This window comes from Bombina bombina, chromosome 2 (assembly GCF_027579735.1).
Source record: "Bombina bombina isolate aBomBom1 chromosome 2, aBomBom1.pri, whole genome shotgun sequence".
Lineage (NCBI taxonomy): Eukaryota > Metazoa > Chordata > Amphibia > Anura > Bombinatoridae > Bombina > Bombina bombina.
The window spans coordinates 969,049,889-969,071,012 of NC_069500.1; the positions used below are offsets into that span (position 1 = coordinate 969,049,889).

At 39.1% G+C, this 21,124-nt stretch overlaps 1 protein-coding gene across 3 annotated transcripts in view; it reads right to left on the minus strand.

Annotated features, from left to right (window-relative positions):
- Positions 1–21,124, minus strand: part of LOC128649916 (alcohol dehydrogenase 1) — a 106,311-nt gene that overhangs the window by 82,514 nt on the left and 2,673 nt on the right. For all 3 annotated transcript variants that reach the window (XM_053703470.1, XM_053703468.1, XM_053703469.1), the window contains exon 2: positions 15,195–15,296. In XM_053703470.1, coding sequence (XP_053559445.1) covers positions 15,195–15,296 — 102 coding nt within the window. The remainder of the gene's footprint in view (positions 1–15,194; positions 15,297–21,124) is intronic.

Below are 21,124 nucleotides of genomic sequence, written 5' to 3' on the forward strand. Positions count from 1 at the left end.
TTACTTCAGAAATAGCATCAGGGAGATAAAACACTTCTGGAATAACTACAGGAGATTTAAAAACCTTATTTAAACGTTTACATTTAGAATCAAGAGGACCAGAATCCTCTATTTCTAATGCAAATAATACTTCTTTAAGTAAAGAACGAATAAATTCCATCTTGAACAAATACAAAGATTTATCAGCATCAACCTCTGAGACAGAAACCTCTGAACCAGAAGAACCATTATCAGTATCAGAATGATGATGTTCATTTAAAAATTCATCTGAAAAAAAGAGAAGTTTTAAAAGACTTTTATTTATACTAGAAGGAGAAATAACAGACATAGCCTTCTTAATGGATTTAAAAAATAAAATCTCTTATGTTATCAGGAACACTCTGAAAATTAGATGTTGACGGAACAGCAACAGGTAATGTAACAGTACTAAAGGAAATTTTATCTGCATTAATAAGTTTGACATGACATGCAATACAAATAACAGCTGGAGAAACAGATACCAAAAGTTTATAGCAGATACACTTAGCTTGGTAACTCCAGCACTGTGCAGTGATTTTCCTGAAGTATCTTCTGACTCAGTTGCAACGTGGAACATCTTGCAATATGTAAAAGAAAAAAACAACATATAAAGCAAAATTGATCAAATTCCTTAAATGACAGTTTCAGGAATGGGAAAAAATGCTAAAGAACAAGCTTCTAGCAACCAGAAGCAATAAAAAATGAGACTTAAATAATGTGGAGACAAAAGTGACGCCCATATTTTTTCGCGCCAAATAAGACGCCCACATTATTTGGCGCCTAAATGCTTTTTGGCGCCAAAAATGACGCCACATCCGGAACGCCAACACTTTTGGCGCAAAATAACGTCAAAGAATGACGCAACTTCCGGCGACACGTATGACGCCGGAAACGGAAATAGAATTTTTGCGCCAAAAAAGTCCGCGCCAAGAATGACGCAATAAAATGAAGCATTTTCAGCCCCCGCGAGCCTAACAGCCCACAGGGAAAAAGTCAAATTTTAAGGTAAAAAATGTTAAATTAAAATGCATTATCCCAAATATGACTGTCTGAAAAATAAGGAAAGTTGAACATTCTGAGTCAAGGCAAATAAATGTTTGAATACATATATTTAGAACTTTATAAACAAAGTGCCCAACCATAGCTAGGAGTGTCACAGAAAATAAGACTTACTTACCCCAGGACACTCATCTACATATAGCAGATAGCCAAACCAGTACTGAAACGAGAATCAGCAGAGGTAATGGTATATATAAGAGTATATCGTCGATCTGAAAAGGGAGGTAAGAGATGAATCTCTACGACCGATAACAGAGAACCTATGAAATAGACCCCTTAGAAGGAGATCACTGCATTCAAATAGGCAATACTCTCCTCACATCCCTCTGACATTCACTGCACGCTGAGAGGAAAACCGGGCTCCAACCTGCTGCGGAGCGCATATCAACGTAGAATCTAGCACAAACTTACTTCACCACCTCCATCGGAGGCAAAGTTTGTAAAACTGAATTGTGGGTGTGGTGAGGGGTGTATTTATAGGCATTTTAGGGTTTGGGAAACTTTGCCCCTCCTGGTAGGAATGTATATCCCATACGTCACTAGCTCATGGACTCTTGCTAATTACATGAAAGAAAGAGCTACATAGCACGCCACCTGTAAACTACTCATATATATTTAACCCCAGCAAATGAGGATAAGCTTATGATAAAAGTAAAGCATGGGAGCTGTAGAGAATTGCAGTGAGTCAATCAGCAGTTACAATAGTGTAGCTGGGTCATTGCAGGGGTTAAACCTATAGACATGAGGGATTGACAGTGCTAAAATGACGTTATAATGAATAAGAACAGGGACATTTGTACTTTTATGGCCCTTTAAGGAACAGAACTGTGGGAAATAGCAAATATGTAAAAGTCACAACTGATACACAACAGCAAATAAAATACATACGTGTAGTCTTATGCAGTTCATCTGCTATTTATATTTAGCATACCAATTTGGAATTAAAATTTCAGAAGCATTTGCTCTATTATGCCATTTACTTAATGAAACGTTCTGTAGTAACCTTGCTAGCCTTGATAATATTGGACCCTGTTGCTGGAATACTAACTGCATCTATTGAACAAAAACAAAACGGTATATATTCCGAGAAAAACATGTAGCTTAACAGTTAAATACATTATGAAACTATTTGTATTTACATAACCTATGTTCAACTACAAATATTTACAGTTCCAAACCTGATATGCAATGCATTTCACTAGGTTCATAATGTTGATGAAAATTAGCTCTGAGCAGAATACATTCATGCATCTACCCTTTCTAGCAGACTGAATTCATATATTATCTATTTATTGAACCCTTCACTTGGCACTCTTCTTTCAGTGTTCTAGTAGGTTTCGAAAAAAATGCTAGCAAAGGAGAGGATATGGGCTGAAAAGAATGAGAATGTTCCTTAAAATAGCCTGTAATCTGACGTATGCCAGAATAGACCATAGAGAGCAAATTAAATGACAGTAAAGTCAAAATGAAACTTTCATGGTTCATATAGAGCATGCAATTTTAAACAACTTTCCAAATGTCTTCTATTATCAAATTTGCTTTGTTCACTTTGTATTCTTTGTTGAATACTAAACCTAAGTAGGTTGATAGGAGCTTAGGAGCGTGCACGTGTCTATGGCAGCAGTGTTTGTAATTATATATAACATTTTTAAAAACAATGTTGCAAACACTATTGTCAAAGGCTTAAAGGGATATTAAGCCAACATTTTTTTATTTCATGATTCAGATAGAGTCCTACTTATCAAGCCGTCAACTTACTTGCATTCGACGGCACCAATACGCTTGTCTGACATCGCCTAACATTGTGGCCGCGGACCTGAATACGCTCTCCATATTTAACAAAAAAGCTGTCAAAAAGCCGCGCACCAAGTACGGGGCGCTGAGCAGCGGACTGTTGTTAACTAACAGTCATCGATCTCGCTGCTATTCGGCTTTATCACAGCTTTATTTATACCTTGTCACTAAACACCGCCACTATACTAAACTGTTTAACCCCTATCCCGCCACTCCCCGACCCCGCCGCAACTAAATAAAGTTATTAACCCCTATCCCACTGCTCCCAGACACCGCGGCAACTCTAATAAACTTATTAACCCTTATCCCTCTGCTCCCGTACGCCGCCGCCACCTACATTATGTTATTAACCCATAATCTGCCACCCCCTACACCGCCGCCACCTACATTATGTTATTAACCCCTAATCTGCTGCCCCCTACACCACCGCCACCTACATTATGTTATTAACCCCTAATCTGCCGCAGCCTACACCGCTGCCACCTAAATTATGCTATTAACCCCTATCCCGCCGCTCCCAGAGCCCACCGCAACTAAATAAAGTTATTAACCCCTAAACCCCTGGCCTCCCACATCACTACAACTTACTAAACCTATTAACCCCTAAACCGCCAGCCCCCACATCGCCATAAACTAAATTAACCTATTAACCCCTAAACCTAACAGCCCGCTAACTTTATATTAAATATTAACTCATCCCTATCTTATAATAAATTTAAACTTACCTTTAGATTTACATTAAACTATATTAAACTAATAATTAATCTACCCGAACTGTTATACTAAATTACATTAAACAATATTAAACTAATAATTAATCTACCCTAACTGTTATACTAAAATTACATTAAACTACATTAAACTAATAATTAATATACCCTAACTGTTAGACTTAAATTACATTAAACTACAAATTAAATTCAATATTATATAGTTAAAAACCTAACCCTACTCAAATAATTGAAAGGATTACTTTCCGTTATAATTTTTAAGACAAACAACTAACATATTAAAGTTAATAAACATTAATTAAAACCTACTGACCTATATTTTCTCCAAAACGAAGTTTCATAACGTTCTAAAAGTTATATCTTTTATTTGCCGATGATGTCACGTTATCCTGCCCACTATTTTCAGCACTGCATGTTCAAAATACTTAAACCAATGAAATTGTGTTTAAAGCACCATTTTGAAACCTAGGTATTGTAAACGGATTGGTACAGAGCAAAGGATACCCGCGGAGTGGGTTTGGAAAACAATTACATTTGCAGACAAGATTTCTGATATACGGTACAGATATGTTAATGAAATGCTATTGATAAAAAGCGTATTTGGGGTAGTTAGTTAGTAACAGGCATAGAAAATATTTACTTACAGTGGCCCTTTAAACCTACTATTACAAATTACAAAGTTACAAAAAAATAACAACTAAGTTACAAAAAAAACAAAACACTAAGTTACACAAATTAAAAAATAAATTATCAAAGATTTAAACTGATTACACCTAATCTAAGATCCCTAGGAAAATAAAAAGCCCCCCCAAAAATAAAAAAACCCATAGCCTACAATAAACTACCAATGGCCCTTAAAAGGGCCTTTTGCGGGGCATTGCCCCAAAGAAATCAGCTCTTTTACCTGTAAAAAAAAATACAAACAACCCACCAACAGTAAAACCCACCACCCACACAACCAACACCCCAAATAAAAATCTAATCTAAAAAACCTAAGCTCCCCATTGCCCTGAAAAGGGCATTTGTATGGGCATTGCCCTTAAAAGGGCATTTAGCTCTTTTTCAAAAGCCCAAACCCTAATCTAAAATTAAAACCACCCAATAAACCCTTAAAAAACCTAACACTAAACCCCGAAGATCCACTTACAGTTTCTGAAGAGCCAACTTCCATCCTCAACGAAATGGCAGAAGTCCCTATCGAATCCTGCAGAAGTCTTCATCCAAGCGGGCCGACATTTTCATCCAACTGAGCAGAAGTCTTCATCCAGACAGCATCTTCTATCTTCATCCATCCGGCGCGGAGTGGCTCCTTCTTCAAGGCATCCGACACGTAGCATCCTCTTCGTTCGACGTCTTTTTTACAATGAATGTTCCTTTAAATGACGTCATCCAAGATGCATCTCTTAGATTCCGATTGGCTGATAGAATTCTATCAGCCAATCGGAATTAAGGTTCAAAAAATCCTATTGGCTGTTACAATCAGCCAATAGGATTGAGCTTACATCCTATCCTATTGGAATAGCCAATAGAATGCAAGCTCAATCCTATTGGCTGATTGGATCAGCCAATAAGATGAAAGCTCAATCCTATTGGCTGATTGCAACAGCCAATAGGATTTTTTCAACCTTAATTCTGATTGGCTGATAGAATTCTATCAGACAATCGGAATCTAAGGGACACCATCTTGGATGATTTCATTTAAAGGAATATTCATTGTAAAGAAGACGTCGAACGAAGAGGATGCTCCACGTCGGATGTCTTAAAGAAGGAGCCGCTCTGCGCCGGATGGATGAAGATAGAAGATGCCATCTGGATGAAGACTTCTGCCCGGTTGGATGCAGCAGATTAGGGGTTAATAAGTATAATGTAGGTGGCGGCGGTGTAGGGGGCGGCAGATTAGGGGTTAATAACATAATGTAGGTGGTGGTGGTGTAGGGGACGGCAGATTAGGAGTCAATAAGTATAATGTAGGTTGCGGCAGTGTAGGGGGCGGCAGATTAGGAGTTAATAACATAATGTAGGTGGCGGCGGTGTAGGGGGTGGCAGATTAGGGATTAATAAGTATAATGTAGGTGTCGGCGGTGTTGGGGCGGTAGATTAGGGGTTAATAAGTATAATGTAGGTGTCGGCGGTGTCGGGCGGTAGATTAGGGGTTAATAAGTATAATGTAGGTGGTGGCGGTGTAGGGGGCGGCAGATTAAGGGTGTTTAGATTCAGGTGTTATGTTAGGGTGTTAGGTGTAAACATAAATTTTATTCTCCCATAGGAATCAATGGGATATCTAGCAGCAGCGAACTTAAGCTTTTGCTGCTTTCAGACTCCCATTTATTTCTATGGCGGCGGATTGAAAAGCAGGTATGCTGCCGGAATAGTGGCGAGCGTACCTGGCAGATATTTGACAACTTGCAAAAGTAGTCAAATAGTGCCGAATTTGCATTCGGAACATCTGTAGTGATGTAAGCATTGATCTGTGTCGGACTGAGACCGGCGGATCGTATGTTACGTCACAAATTTAAACTTTTGCCAGTCTGTAGGCTTTGATAAATAAGGGGAATCAATTAAGCTGCGGAATTCCAGTGTATTTGCGGTTGACGGCTTGATAAATATCCCTCAGAGTATGCAATTTTAAGCAATTTTCTAATTTACTCCTATTATCAATTTATCTTCATTCTTTTGGTATCTTTATTTGAAAAAGCAGAAATGTAAGCTTAGTAGCCGGTCCATTTTTGGTGCATCACTCTGGGTAACGCTTGTTGATTGGTGGCTACATTTAGCCACCAATTAGCAAGTTCTACCTAGGTGCAGAACCAAATATGATCCGGCTCCTAAGCTTACATGCTTTATCCATATAATTTAAGTATAATTTTTACCATCCCTTCAACTGGTTGCATGGAAAATGGTGACCTGGAGGAAGGCAAGACACAGCAACAGAAGGGCACTCAAATGAAGGTAGCTCTTGCCTCCAAACATTGAGGAAATGGAGGGGAGGACTTAATTTTATATAAAAATAGGCTACAAACTATGAACAGGGAACCAACAATGTAAGTTAGGAAATCAGGTAGACAAAGCTGGTTCCAATAAGTAGCGAGAGAGAGGAAGAGAGAGAAGAAGAGAGAGGAAGAGAGAGGATGGAAGAGAGAAGATTGAGAACACAAAAATGATACAAGGTAAAGACCAAACAACAATGGCCAAGCAATGAATGTAGGCTAAGCAGCCAACAGCTGGTGACACAAAATATGATTGAATTAGAAAGTCTAGAGCAGATGAGGGAATTCCAGAAAAAAACTGAATACAGCAGGGATAAACTCTTATATAGCTCTAGAGCAAAGCAAAGTTCTAAGTACCTTCATCTTTCTCCATTCCCCTTGTGTTTACTCAAACCGTATATGACCAACACTTTTTGGCATTGAGAAATTTGAAGTTTGAGTCCACTCTTAAAGGGAAATGAAAATCAAAATATTTGTTTAGTTCATGATTCAGATAGAGCATTCATTTTCAAGCAAGTTTCCATTTCAGTTTACTTCTGTTATCAACTGTGCTTCATTTACTTGGAATCCTTTATTGAAGGAGCAGCAATGCATTATTTTGAGTTAGATGCATGCAAGGTAGAGGTGAGCGCCAAAAGAAGGCTGAGGATAGGGTAGGGAATGCCAAAATAGGCTAAGATAAGCTGGTAGAATATGAAATTAAAAATTATTTATTCCACACAATAATTAAAATAATAAAAGAACAATATACACTGATGGTTGTTCATGGATCCATGTTACAAATGATAGCAAATTACAGTGTTGGGTAAAATACAATACGATATAATGATAAAAACAATTATATATACTGGTAGAATCAATATGGCTGATGATAAAGCCTTATATGCTGAGTATCTGTTAAGTGGTTAACACCTTGGTTGAGTCCAGTAAGTGTAAGATGCTCCTGGTAAGTAGTATAGGGTTAATTGTTATCCAAAATGTGCGGAGAAAAAAAAATGACGAGGTTTAAGTGTGATCAGTGTCCAGTACAACAATATAGAAGTTTAGAAAAAATGAAAAAAATGCAAAAAAATGCAAAAAATACAAAAAGTGGTGAAAATATGTGTTCACTCTATGTGATGAAAAAAATGATGAGATCCCTCCAAAAAATGTGTTATAATAAAAAAAGGTAAAAAATAGTGTCAATTATAAAATCCAAAGTGATGTTGGTGATATCAGTGCAAATCAATCAATGGTTCAGTGTTGATACGATGTTTGACAATGAAAATAAGTTTATGCAAAAAATCCTGAAAAAAAGAAAACAAACAATACTCTAATATATGCAATCTGTTCAATAGATATATCAGTATGATGCTTACTCAGATCTGTCGACGCGTTTCGGCCATATACCTCTGGCCTGATAAAGAAACATCATGAAAAATCCAGTGGAGAGTGAGACCCATGAAGAAACTGGGTAATGCTAAAAAAGTTATTTGGATTGGAATCTTTAGAATAGTAGTATTTTAATATGTTATGAGTTTGTATGTCTTATTTTGTATTGTCTGACGAAGGGGGTAACACCCAAAACGTTACATTAAAGGTAACTTTGGAAATCCTGGCGAGTGCATCCCCATTCTTTACTACTATCAATACTATGGAAGCACCCTGGGTAGATGAAATGTTAACCATGAGTGATGGCCTGGTATGTATATATATATATATATATATATATATATATATATATATATATATATATATATATATATATATATATATATATATATATATATATATATATATATATATATATAAAACAAAATGTATGCTTACCTGATAAATTCCTTTCTCCTGTAGTGTGGTCAGTCCACGGGTCATCATTACTTCTGGGATATTAACTCCTCCCCAACAGGAAGTGCAAGAGGATTCACCCAGCAGAGCTGCTACATAGCTCCTCCCCTCTACGTCACCTCCAGTCATTCGACCAAGGACCAACGAGAAAGGAGAAGCCAAAGGTGTAGTGGTGACTGGAGTATAATTCAAAATTTTTTTACCTGCCATAAAAAACAGGGCGGGCCGTGGACTGACCACACTACAGGAGAAAGGAATTTATCAGGTAAGCATAAATTTTGTTTTCTCCTGTTAAGTGTGGTCAGTCCACGGGTCATCATTACTTCTGGGATACCAATACCAAAGCTAAAGTACACAGATGACGGGAGGGACAGGCAGGCTCTTTATACGGAAGGAACCACTGCCTGAAGAACCTTTCTCCCAAAAACAGCCTCCGATGAAGCAAAAGTGTCAAATTTGTAAAATTTGGAAAAAGTATGAAGAGAAGACCAAGTTGCAGCCTTGCAAATCTGTTCAACAGAAGCCTCATTCTTAAAGGCCCAAGTGGAAGCCACAGCTCTAGTAGAATGTGCTGTAATTCTTTCAGGAGGCTGCTGTCCAGCAGTCTCATAGGCTAACCGAATTATGCTACGAAGCCAAAAAGAGAGAGAGGTAGCCGAAGCTTTTTGACCTCTCCTCTGACCAGAATAAACGACAAACAGGGAAGACGTTTGTCGAAAATCCTTAGTTGCCCGTAGATAAAATTTCAGCGCACGGACTACATCTAGATTGTGTAGCAGACGTTCCTTCTTCGAAGAAGGATTAGGACACAAAGATGGAACCACAATCTCTTGATTGATATTCCTGTTAGTGACCACCTTAGGTAGGAACCCAGGTTTAGTACGCAGAACTACCTTGTCTGAATGAAAAATCAGATAAGGAGAATCACAATGTAAGGCGGATAACTCAGAGACTCTTCGAGCCGAGGAAATCGCCATTAAAAATAGAACTTTCCAAGATAACATCTTGATATCAATGGAATGAAGGGGTTCAAACGGAACACCCTGTAAAACATTAAGAACTAAGTTCAAACTCCATGGTGGAGCAACAGTTTTAAACACAGGCTTGATCCTAGCTAAAGCCTGACAAAAAGCTTGAACGTCCGGAACTTCTGACAGACGTTTGTGTAAAAGAATAGACAGAGCTGAAATCTGTCCCTTTAAGGAACTAGCGGATAAACCCTTTTCTAAACCTTCTTGTAGAAAAGACAATATCCTCGGAATCCTAACCTTACTCCATGAGTAACTCTTGGATTCGCACCAATATAAGTATTTGCGCCATATCTTATGATAAATCTTTCTGGTAACAGGCTTCCTAGCCTGTATTAAAGTATCAATAACTGACTCAGAAAAACCACGTTTTGATAAAATCAAGCGTTCAATTTCCAAGCAGTCAGCTTCAGAGAAATTAGATTTTGATGTTTGAAGGGACCCTGGATCAGAAGGTCCTGTTTCAGAGGTAGAGACCAAGGTGGACAGGATGACATGTCCACTAGATCTGCATACCAAGTCCTGCGTGGCCATGCAGGCGCTATTAGAATCACTGATGCTCTCTCCTGTTTGATTCTGGCAATCAATCGAGGAAGCATCGGGAAGGGTGGAAACACATAAGCCATCCCGAAGGTCCAAGGTGCTGTCAAAGCATCTATCAGAACCGCTCCCGGATCCCTGGATCTCGACCCGTAACGAGGAAGCTTGGCATTCTGTCGAGACGCCATGAGATCTATCTCTGGTTTGCCCCAACGTCGAAGTATTTGGGCAAAGACCTCCGGATGAAGTTCCCACTCCCCCGGATGAAAAGTCTGACGACTTAAGAAATCCGCCTCCCAGTTCTCCACTCCCGGGATGTGGATTGCTGACAGGTGGCAAGAGTGAGACTCTGCCCAGCGAATTATCTTTGATACTTCCATCATTGCTAGGGAGCTTCTTGTCCCTCCCTGATGGTTGATGTAAGCTACAGTCGTGATGTTGTCCGACTGAAACCTGATGAACCCCCGAGTTGTTAACTGGGGCCAAGCCAGAAGGGCATTGAGAACTGCTCTCAATTCCAGAATGTTTATTGGTAGGAGACTCTCCTCCTGATTCCATAGTCCCTGAGCCTTCAGAGAATTCCAGACAGCGCCCCAACCTAGTAGGCTGGCGTCTGTTGTTACAATTGTCCAGTCCGGCCTGCTGAATGGCATCCCCCTGGACAGATGTGGCCGAGAAAGCCACCATAGAAGAGAATTTCTGGTCTCTTGATCCAGATTCAGAGTAGGGGACAAGTCTGAGTAATCCCCATTCCACTGACTTAGCATGCACAATTGCAGCGGTCTGAGATGTAGGCGTGCAAAGGGTACTATGTCCATTGCCGCTACCATTAAGCCGATCACCTCCATGCATTGAGCTACTGACGGGTGTTGAATGGAATGAAGGACACGGCATGCATTTTGAAGCTTTGTTAACCTGTCTTCTGTCAGGTAAATCTTCATTTCTACAGAATCTACCAGAGTCCCCAAGAAGGGAACTCTTGTGAGTGGAAAGAGAGAACTCTTCTTTTCGTTCACCTTCCATCCATGCGACCTTAGAAATGCCAGTACTAACTCTGTATGAGACTTGGCAGTTTGAAAGCTTGAAGCTTGTATCAGAATGTCGTCTAGGTACGGAGCTACCGAAATTCCTCGCGGTCTTAGTACCGCCAGAAGAGCACCCAGAACCTTTGTGAAGATTCTTGGAGCCGTAGCCAATCCGAATGGAAGAGCTACAAACTGGTAATGCCTGTCTAGAAAGGCAAATCTTAGATACCGGTAATGATCTTTGTGAATCGGTATGTGAAGGTAAGCATCCTTTAAATCCACTGTGGTCATGTACTGACCCTTTTGGATCATGGGTAAAATTGTCCGAATAGTTTCCATTTTGAACGATGGAACTCTTAGGAATTTGTTTAGGATCTTTAAATCCAAGATTGGCCTGAAAGTTCCCTCTTTTTTGGGAACCACAAACAGATTTGAGTAAAACCCTTGTCCTTGTTCCGACCGCGGAACCGGATGGATCACTCCCATTAATAAAAGATCTTGTACGCAGCATAGAAACGCCTCTTTCTTTATTTGGTTTGTTGACAACCTTGACAGATGAAATCTCCCTCTTGGGGGAGAGGATTTGAAGTCCAGAAGGTATCCCTGAGATATGATCTCTAACGCCCAGGGATCCTGGACATCTCTTGCCCAAGCCTGGGCGAAGAGAGAAAGTCTGCCCCCCACTAGATCCGTTCCCGGATCGGGGGCCCTCGATTCATGCTGTCTTAGGGGCAGGACTGGTTAGGTCTCCAGCCTTGTCTGTAGCGAGCAACAGCTCCTTCCTGTTTTGGTGCAGAGGAAGTTGATGCTGCTCCTGCTTTGAAATTACGAAAGGAACGAAAATTAGACTGTCTAGCCTTAGGTTTGGCTCTGTCTTGAGGCAGGGCATGGCCTTTACCCCCTGTAATGTCAGCGATAATTTCTTTCAACCCGGGCCCGAATAAGGTCTGCCCTTTGAAAGGAATATTAAGCAATTTAGATTTAGAAGTAACATCAGCTGACCAGGATTTTAGCCACAGTGCTCTGCGCGCCTGAATGGCGAATCCGGAATTCTTAGCCGTAAGTTTAGTTAAATGTACTACGGCATCCGAAATAAATGAGTTAGCTAACTTAAGGGCTTTAAGCTTGTGTGTAATCTCATCTAATGGAGCTGATTCAAGTGTCTCTTCCAGAGACTCAAACCAAAATGCTGCTGCAGCCGTGACAGGCGCAATGCATGCAAGAGGTTGCAATATAAAACCTTGTTGAACAAACATTTTCTTAAGGTAACCCTCTAACTTTTTATCCATTGGATCTGAAAAGGCACAGCTATCCTCCACCGGGATAGTGGTACGCTTAGCTAAAGTAGAAACTGCTCCCTCCACCTTAGGGACCGTTTGCCATAAGTCCCGTGTGGTGGCGTCTATTGGAAACATCTTTCTAAATATTGGAGGGGGTGAGAACGGCACACCGGGTCTATCCCACTCCTTAGTAACAATTTCAGTAAGTCTCTTAGGTATAGGAAAAACGTCAGTACTCGACGGTACCGCAAAATATTTATCCAACCTACACAATTTCTCTGGTATTGCAACTGTGTTACAATCATTCAGAGCCGCTAACACCTCCCCTAGTAATACACGGAGGTTTTCCAGCTTAAATTTAAAATTTGAAATATCTGAATCCAGTCTGTTTGGATCAGAACCGTCACCCGCAGAATGAAGCTCTCCGTCCTCATGTTCTGCAAATTGTGACGCAGTATCTGACATGGCCCTAATATTATCAGCGCACTCTGTTCTCACCCCAGAGTGATCACGCTTACCTCTTAGTTCTGGTAATTTAGCCAAAACTTCAGTCATAACAGTAGCCATATCCTGTAATGTGATTTGTAATGGCCGCCCAGATGTACTCGGCGCTACAATATCACGCACCTCCTGAGCGGGAGATGCAGGTACTGACACGTGAGGCGAGTTAGTCGGCATAACTCTCCCCTCGTTGTTTGGTGAAATATGTTCAATTTGTACAGATTGACTTTTATTTAAAGTAGCATCAATGCAGTTAGTACATAAATTTCTATTGGGCTCCACTTTGGCTTTAGCACATATAGCACAGATATCTTCCTCTGAATCAGACATGTTTAACACACTAGCAAATAAACTAGCAACTTGGAAATACTTTTCAAGTAATTTACTATAATATGCAAAACGTACTGTGCCTATAAGAAGCACAGAAAAAGTTATGACAGTTGAAAATTGATAAACTGAAAAGTTATAGCATCAAATCTTTGTAAAAACCACACTTTTAGCAAAGGATTGCTCCCATTAGCAAAGGATAATTAACCCTGATAGCAGAAAAAAAATACAGAAATAAACGTTTTTTATCACAGTCAACTACAATCTCACAGCTCTGCTGTGAGTGATTACCTCCCTCAAAACAAGTTTTGAAGACCCCTGAGTTCTGTAGAGATGAACCGGATCATGCAGGAAGACAATAAACTTCTGACTGAATTTTTTGATGCGTAGCAAAAGCGCCAAAAAAGGCCCCTCCCCCTCATACACAACAGTGAGAGAGATCAGTAAACTGTCATAAATTAAATAAAAACGACTGCCAAGTGGAAAAAATAGTGCCCAAAACATTTTTTCACCCAGTACCTCAGAAAATTAAACGATTTTACATGCCAGCAAAAAACGTTTCACATAAATAAATTAAGTGTTATTAAAAAGCCTGTTGCTAGTCCCTGCAAATTAGGCTAAAGTCTTATGCATACAGTATAATTCCAGTGAAGTGCCATTCCCCAGAATACTGAAGTGTAAAATATACATACATGACAGCCTGATACCAGTTGCTGCTACTGCATTTAAGGCTGAGTTTACATTATATCGGTATGGCAGAATTTTCTCATCAATTCCATTGTCAGAAAATAATAAGCTGCTACATACCTCTTGCAGATTAATTTGCCCGCTGTCCCCTGATCTGAAGTTTACCTCTCCTCAGATGGCCGAGAAACAGCAATATGATCTTAACTACTCCGGCTAAAATCATAGAAAAAACTCAGGTAGATTCTTCTTCAAATTCTACCAGAGAAGGAATAACACACTCCGGTGTTATTATAAAATAACAAACTTTTGATTGAAGGTATAAAACTAAGTATAATCACCACAGTCCTCTCACACATCCTATCTATTCGTTGAGTGCAAGAGAATGACTGGAGGTGACGTAGAGGGGAGGAGCTATGTAGCAGCTCTGCTGGGTGAATCCTCTTGCACTTCCTGTTGGGGAGGAGTTAATATCCCAGAAGTAATGATGACCCGTGGACTGACCACACTTAACAGGAGAAATATATATATATATATATATATATATATATATATATATATATTTTGTAGTTAGATATATTTTTCATACATATATAAAAACACACAACATTTATAACAGTGTTTTATTTTTTGTAAAACAATCTTTTCATTATCACTTATGTGTGTGTTAAAGGGACATTAAACTCAAAAATTTTCTTTCATGATTCAGATAGAGAATACAATTTTAAACAAGATTCCAATTTACTTCTATTATCTAATTTGCTTTATTCTTTACATATTCTTTGTTTAAGAAATAGCAATGCACACGGGTGAGCCAATCACATGAGGCATCTATATGCAGCCACCAATCAACAGCTACTGAGCCTATCTAGATATGCTTTTCAGCAAAGAATATCAAGAGAATTAAACAAATTAGATAATAGAAGTAAATTAGAAAGTTGTTTAAAATTGCATTTTCTTTCCCAATCATAAAAGAAGAAAATTGGGTTTCATGTCCCTTTAACTTCTATTGTATAGCCTCCTGAAAGTAGAAAATAAAACTAATTCCTAAATGAATACATGACAATAGTGCACATTAATTTTACTTTACTACAAAAAATAACAATTATGATGTTCAAGTGTATAATATATAATGCTGATCTGAAAGCCAAAGCTCCCTTAGGAAAGCATTCAAAGCAGAACCTAGTAAGCAATGGCTAACACTGCATCCTGTCTGAAGGGTAAAAAGAGGAGGGATTGTATACCACATGTAAAAGATGGGGCTTTGGGTTTCTGTTCATGCTTCTTAAAGGGGAACTACTCTTCTGAGATGAATGCTATGAAGTGAGTAAAGATAATCACAGCATGTATGTTAATGTTTTATGGGTGGTTACAATCTTTGATGTTATATTACCTTAATACGGACTTCATGTGCTTTTGGTGGTTCAACTTCCACCTCCTCTATCATGAGAGGTTTACCAACTTCCCATGCTACTGCTGCCTTGCACTTTATGATCTATTGGAGACAAAGAAAATAAAATGAATACAAAAGGCTAATTTGACTGTCATATAACCACCACTGTCCAGCATAGCTGAGGTTCATTTTCTTGTAAACTTAGGAATTCTTTCAAAAAACAGACACAAATATATTTTACTGAAATCCTTTTGAAGCTTGGAAATGTACATCACTAACCCTAAAGTATTTGCAGAGCTTGGTACCAGCCTTTAAGAGCAGTAAAACTTGACTTGATTAACAACAGTGTGTCACTAATACAAAGATCTGGGATCATTAATAGCCTAATAAAGAAATACACTTTTAATAATGCCTTAGAACAATAAAGAATGGTATTTGATATCAAAATGTTCCCTGTGGCCTAAAGACTTTATTGACTACCTCGCAGGTAAATTAAATGTTCCTGTGCAACAGTTATGCTAATGGTATTAATTCAGGACTTTTTTTAAAAGGGATAGTAAACACCAAAAATGTTATTGTTTAAAAAGATAAATAATCCCTTTATTTACCATTTCCAAGGTTTGCATAACCAACACTGTTATAGAAATATACTTTGTACCTCTGTAATTACCTTGTATCTAAGCTTCTGCTCACTGCCTCATTATCACAGATCTTTTGACAGACTGGCATTTCAGGCAATTAGTGCTGACACTTAAATAACTTCACGTGTGTGAGCACAGTGTTAACTATATGAATCACATGAACTAACGCTCTCTAGCTGTGAAAAACTGTCAAATGCATTGATTAGAGGCGGTTTTCAAGGGCTTAGAAATTAGCATATGAGCCTACCTAGTTTTAGCTTTCAACTAAGAATACTAAGAAAACAAAGAAAATGTGATGATAAAAGTAAATTAGAAAGTTGTTTAATATTTGCTGGGGTCTGAACATTTGCAGAGAATTCCATCCCTCTTAGCTCCCATCTGTCTAAGTGACCATCTGTAAGTTACAGCACTAAGAATTATACAAGAATTGAACAAGATTTGAAGAAGATTTTAGGCAAGCAAAAAATATTTTCATTTCAAACAGTTTTTTGCATTTAATATTTTGGGATGTTTTCAGGATTGCTTTTACTTTTAACAGTCTCATGCTCACATGCTCATACCTTACCCTTCTCCACAAGCAGTTTTTAAAGGCCCCTCTCTCCTTTCTTCTCCATACCTTAGCTCTCACAAACTACTCTCTATTTTAAAATCTAAACTTCACCTCCTCACAGAAATACCACCACTGCTATAAATATTCTCACCTACTCTTACTTTCCATCTTGCTGCCATTAGCATTAGGCGACATCTCTCCAAATCTTGGGCCCACCCTCATTCCCACTATTACCCAATCACGCACTCCTTATAGAAACTTTAATAAAAGCAACACACATAACCTCATTTCCATCCAATGCATCCGATACGAACACACTCCTTTCACTTGCGCACTATGGAACACTCGTTCTGTCTGCAACAAACTTACAACCATTTATGACCTGTTTATATCAAATGCTTTCACCCTTTTAGCAATAATGTGGCAGCGGTGTTGGAATCCTGTTCTCCCCCTCCTGCACTTATCAGTCCCTTTCTCCAGTCCCATCTCTCTCCTTATCCTCCTTTGAAATCCAATGTATTCGCCTGTTCTCCCCCCTCTCCCTCAGAGTGGCAGTCATCTATCGCCCTCCTGGACCGACCTCCCAATTCCTTGACAACTTTGCCGCCTGGCTTCCTCACTTTCTTTCTACAAAATATACTAACCCTAATTCTTGGGGACATCAACATTCCCATTGATAACCAGTCTTCCCCCGCTGCATCTAAACTTCTTTCACTCACATCCTCCTTCGGTCTCTCACAATCCACCCTATTTCCTACTCACCGTGATGTATAATACCGTAGGTATTTTCCTACCTCTGCTCTATTTCTGACCTCACCTCCTGACCCTTTTCTGATTTCGGACCATCACCTGATCACCTATAATATTAATGCTACAGATAAACCCCATTCTCCATCCCGCCCCCGCACCTACACACTATGGATACGCTCCAAATTTCAAAAATCATTCAAGATCTCCTCCCTCACACTTCCACTATAAGCTGCCCTGATCTTGCTACAGCCCACTATAACAAAACTCTCTCCTCTGCACTAGACACACTTGCCCCTCCCCAACTGCGCAAAACATCACACTGTCAGTAACAGTCCTGGCACTCTCAGCAAACACGCTATTTTCAAAAATGCACCCGTACTGCTGAGCTTGTCTGGAGGAAAACTTCCTCTGAACCTGACTTCATCCACTATAAGTTTATTCTTCATTCATACTCTTCTGCCCTTCACTTAGCCAAGCAAACCTACTTATCTTCTCTCATATCTACTCTTTCCTCAAACCCTAAACGACTCTTCTCCACCATTTTATTCTCTCCTCTACTCACCTGCTCCACCCCACTTCTATAGTGCTCAAGACCTAGCAGACTACTTTTTAAACAAAACACATACTATCCGAAGCAACATTCCAACACAAACCTGCAATTTTACAACAGGCTCAGTTACTTCCTCTGCCATGCTCTGCATCTTCCATTCAGCCACTGAGAATTGTTTCTTCATTACTATCTCCCTCAAGCCTTACTACCTGCCCGCTTGACCCTATCCCTTCCCATCTAATACCCTCCCTGTCTTCCACCCTCACTCCTGCTCTTACTCACATCTTCAACCTATCTCTCTCTACCAGTTCATTCCCACCTTCTTTAAAACATGGAAAGGTCACTCCTATACTAAAAAAAACCCTCCCTTGATCTGGTATTGCTTCCTGGATGGCCTCTCACCACCTAAAGATTAACATGTCCAAGACTGAGCTCCTTCTAATCCCCCTCAAGCTGTACGCCGACTTCTGATTTTTTTTTTTTATCCCGGTCGATGGCATCACCATCTCCCCCCCCCCAAGTCTGCTGCCTTAGAGTTACACTTGACTCAAATCTATCCTTCATCCCCCCACATCTAATCCCTTTCTTCATCCTGCCACAACCACCTACGCAATATTTCCAAGAGTTGCCTTTTTCTGGGTGCTAACACCACAAAGCAAATAATCCACTCCCTTGTTATTTCCCAACTTGACTACTGCAATAATCTACTTACAGGCCTTCCTCTTCCCCACCTCTCCCCCCTTCAATCCATCCTTACATGCAAAGCTCTCACCAACGCTGCTCCCTGCTACCTATCCTCTCTAATCAACAAATATACTCCAGCCCACCCACTAAGATTCACCTCCTGTTTCTTTTGTTTAAATGAATTGTACCCAAGTTCGATATCATTGTTTTATTTAAATGAATTGTACCCATGTACAGCGGAATATGTTGGTGCTTCATAAATAAAGTATAATAATAATAAAAACAACAACAACAACAACATTACATGCCCTATCTGAATCATGAAAGTTTAATTTGGACTTTTCTATCCCTTTAACTGTGAATGCTAGAGTCATAAAAGCTGGGGGTGGATTCTCTTATGCCCCCCCAAAAAAACAGATGGGCTGGCTTAGGAATCTGAGCTGGTTTTATCATGTATATATTGGGGGAATTTAAAGTATGTGAGTGACCCAGGATCTAAATCTCAATTCTGCTTGAGTGGATTGTGAGTAGAGTGTATAGGCTTTCTCTTTTAATCCTTCTTATTTTATACATTTTCTGTATTTGCTAATGCATTTGACCATTTTCTTCATAATAAGTATTACTTATTATCGTTTTGGCTTTTGTTTTAACATTTAAATTCACGTTACTCGAGAGACTGGTAACAAAAAGTAAGGTTCAACAGTAAGAGTTTATCAGTTCTGTATTTTTATACATAGATAGACTTTTGCCAAATCAGGCTTTTGGATTTCAATCTGTGAAGTAGGGGTATCAAGGAACAGTTGGAGTTATAGATGCAGATAGTGAGTGGTGATAAAATAAATGTTTGTATTTTCTGGAGCTAGAATAGTATAGAAAGTGTTTTGTTAACCCTTTCATCTGTGCATCTCAGTCACAGCCTCCCCTGCACAGTCTGATCAGGAGAGGTGGTCATGACAATGACCTTTTATTTCTAAAGAAGTTTATACAGTAATATACAGTAGTACATTACAGATATGGAACAAACTGGAATCTTTTAATCCAATAGGACCAGAATAAAAGTGGAGCGCTAATTAACTTTTTCCCTAGTGCACTAACTGCACTCAAAGTAAACATTTAACCAATGCAAAATTTTGCATGCAAGTGAAAGTCTGATACGCACTAGCTTCAGGACTTTGGATATCGAGACCACGCTAATTCAGGTCTGAAGTCGCACTAAATTGTCTAGCACAAACTATAACTTTCAACTTGTTATACCAATTAGCACAGTCGCAATATCCATTGAAAGAATAGGTTGCACCCGAGCAAAATCGGCCATGCTAACCCTTCACTGGTTACAGGCTTTACCATGGACATATAATAGCAAAGTTGCATGCTAATAGTAGTGCGTTAAGCGATATCGGTTATTGCACACTATTAGCGTGCCACTGGTAATATGGACAATAGGTTTTCTCTCAAAGAATCTTATACTCTGTGTGTACGGTAGGTAGATATGTGGAAGTGGTTTGCAGAGAAAGAGAAAAATGATCAGAAGCAGTGGAATTGAAAAGGTAGTTTATGTGGAGAAAACTTAATTTTGTCTGGCTGTATGGATGCTAATAGCTAAATTTATATCAGCTAATTAATATAAAAAAGGTATATGCATCCAAATAGGGTAAAAACAGACAGTTAAAAGAAATAAGCCCACTCTTGTGTTTGTATGGGTAGAGTTAAGTCTTATAGTTAACAAACTTTAATTAAAGTGGGATTTGAAATGCACAGAAGTACATTACAATCTCCATTATAAACAAGTTTTTGCAATATAGGCTTATTCTCAATGTTAGTGATTATTTTTCCTGTGCATGTGATCCAGCAGCATAAATATAAACTGCATGCAGACATATACACCACTCTTGCATGTTAAAAGTGCTGGCAGTGAAGTTATGCATGATGTCTTCAGCACTCATAATAAAAGTAAAATGAATATTAAATGCCTAATATGCAAGAGATATATTTATGATTACAGTACATGAAACAAGTTCAATCTTATGGCTACTAGGGCTGATGCAAATGCATTGTACATAAATGCTATGTAGCACTTTTATTAAAATAGTGACGCGTGAAACAGCTATTACAAGCTGAGAAATGTGTTGCTATTTTAATAAAAAAATTTTTACTCTCCTGTGATATATGCTGATGTGCTACTAGGCATTGTTTTAGCACCCCCACAGATGCTAAGGTGGAATCCAGCTGTTTTACAATATTCCCTAGCTGGGAGCTGGACACCTGTAGCCTTAGGGGAACTTACCAGGAAAGTCTGAGGACACAGGACACCTGCATTGCAGTTATATTTAGTGCATTCTACACATGTGAGTGAGCCATTTTTAATCCTGTTTGTCTTCATCCATTTTCTAATATACTACACCATAAGGCACCTCCTATGTTTATTTGTTTTCTCAGACTTAGATGCGGTACACCTGCTCTTTAGGAGTTGAAGCCCTGGAAGTAATTTGCTGAAGATTGGACTCCAGCGCGCCTGTGTTTCTATCTGTTGGCTATATGGTAGTTGGTGTTTAATGTATCATCACACATACAAGGGTATTTTGCATGAGTATATATTAGAGATCATTTGACACATATATATCTCTATCTCATATTGAGACTAATTTATATTCTTTTTTTATTTTGTTGGTATTACTTTTATCTTAGAGGAATATGGCTGCACCCCACTGATGAGTCCCAATGAATGCGGAAACTGTTGTCTGGGGTTGCCTGGTAT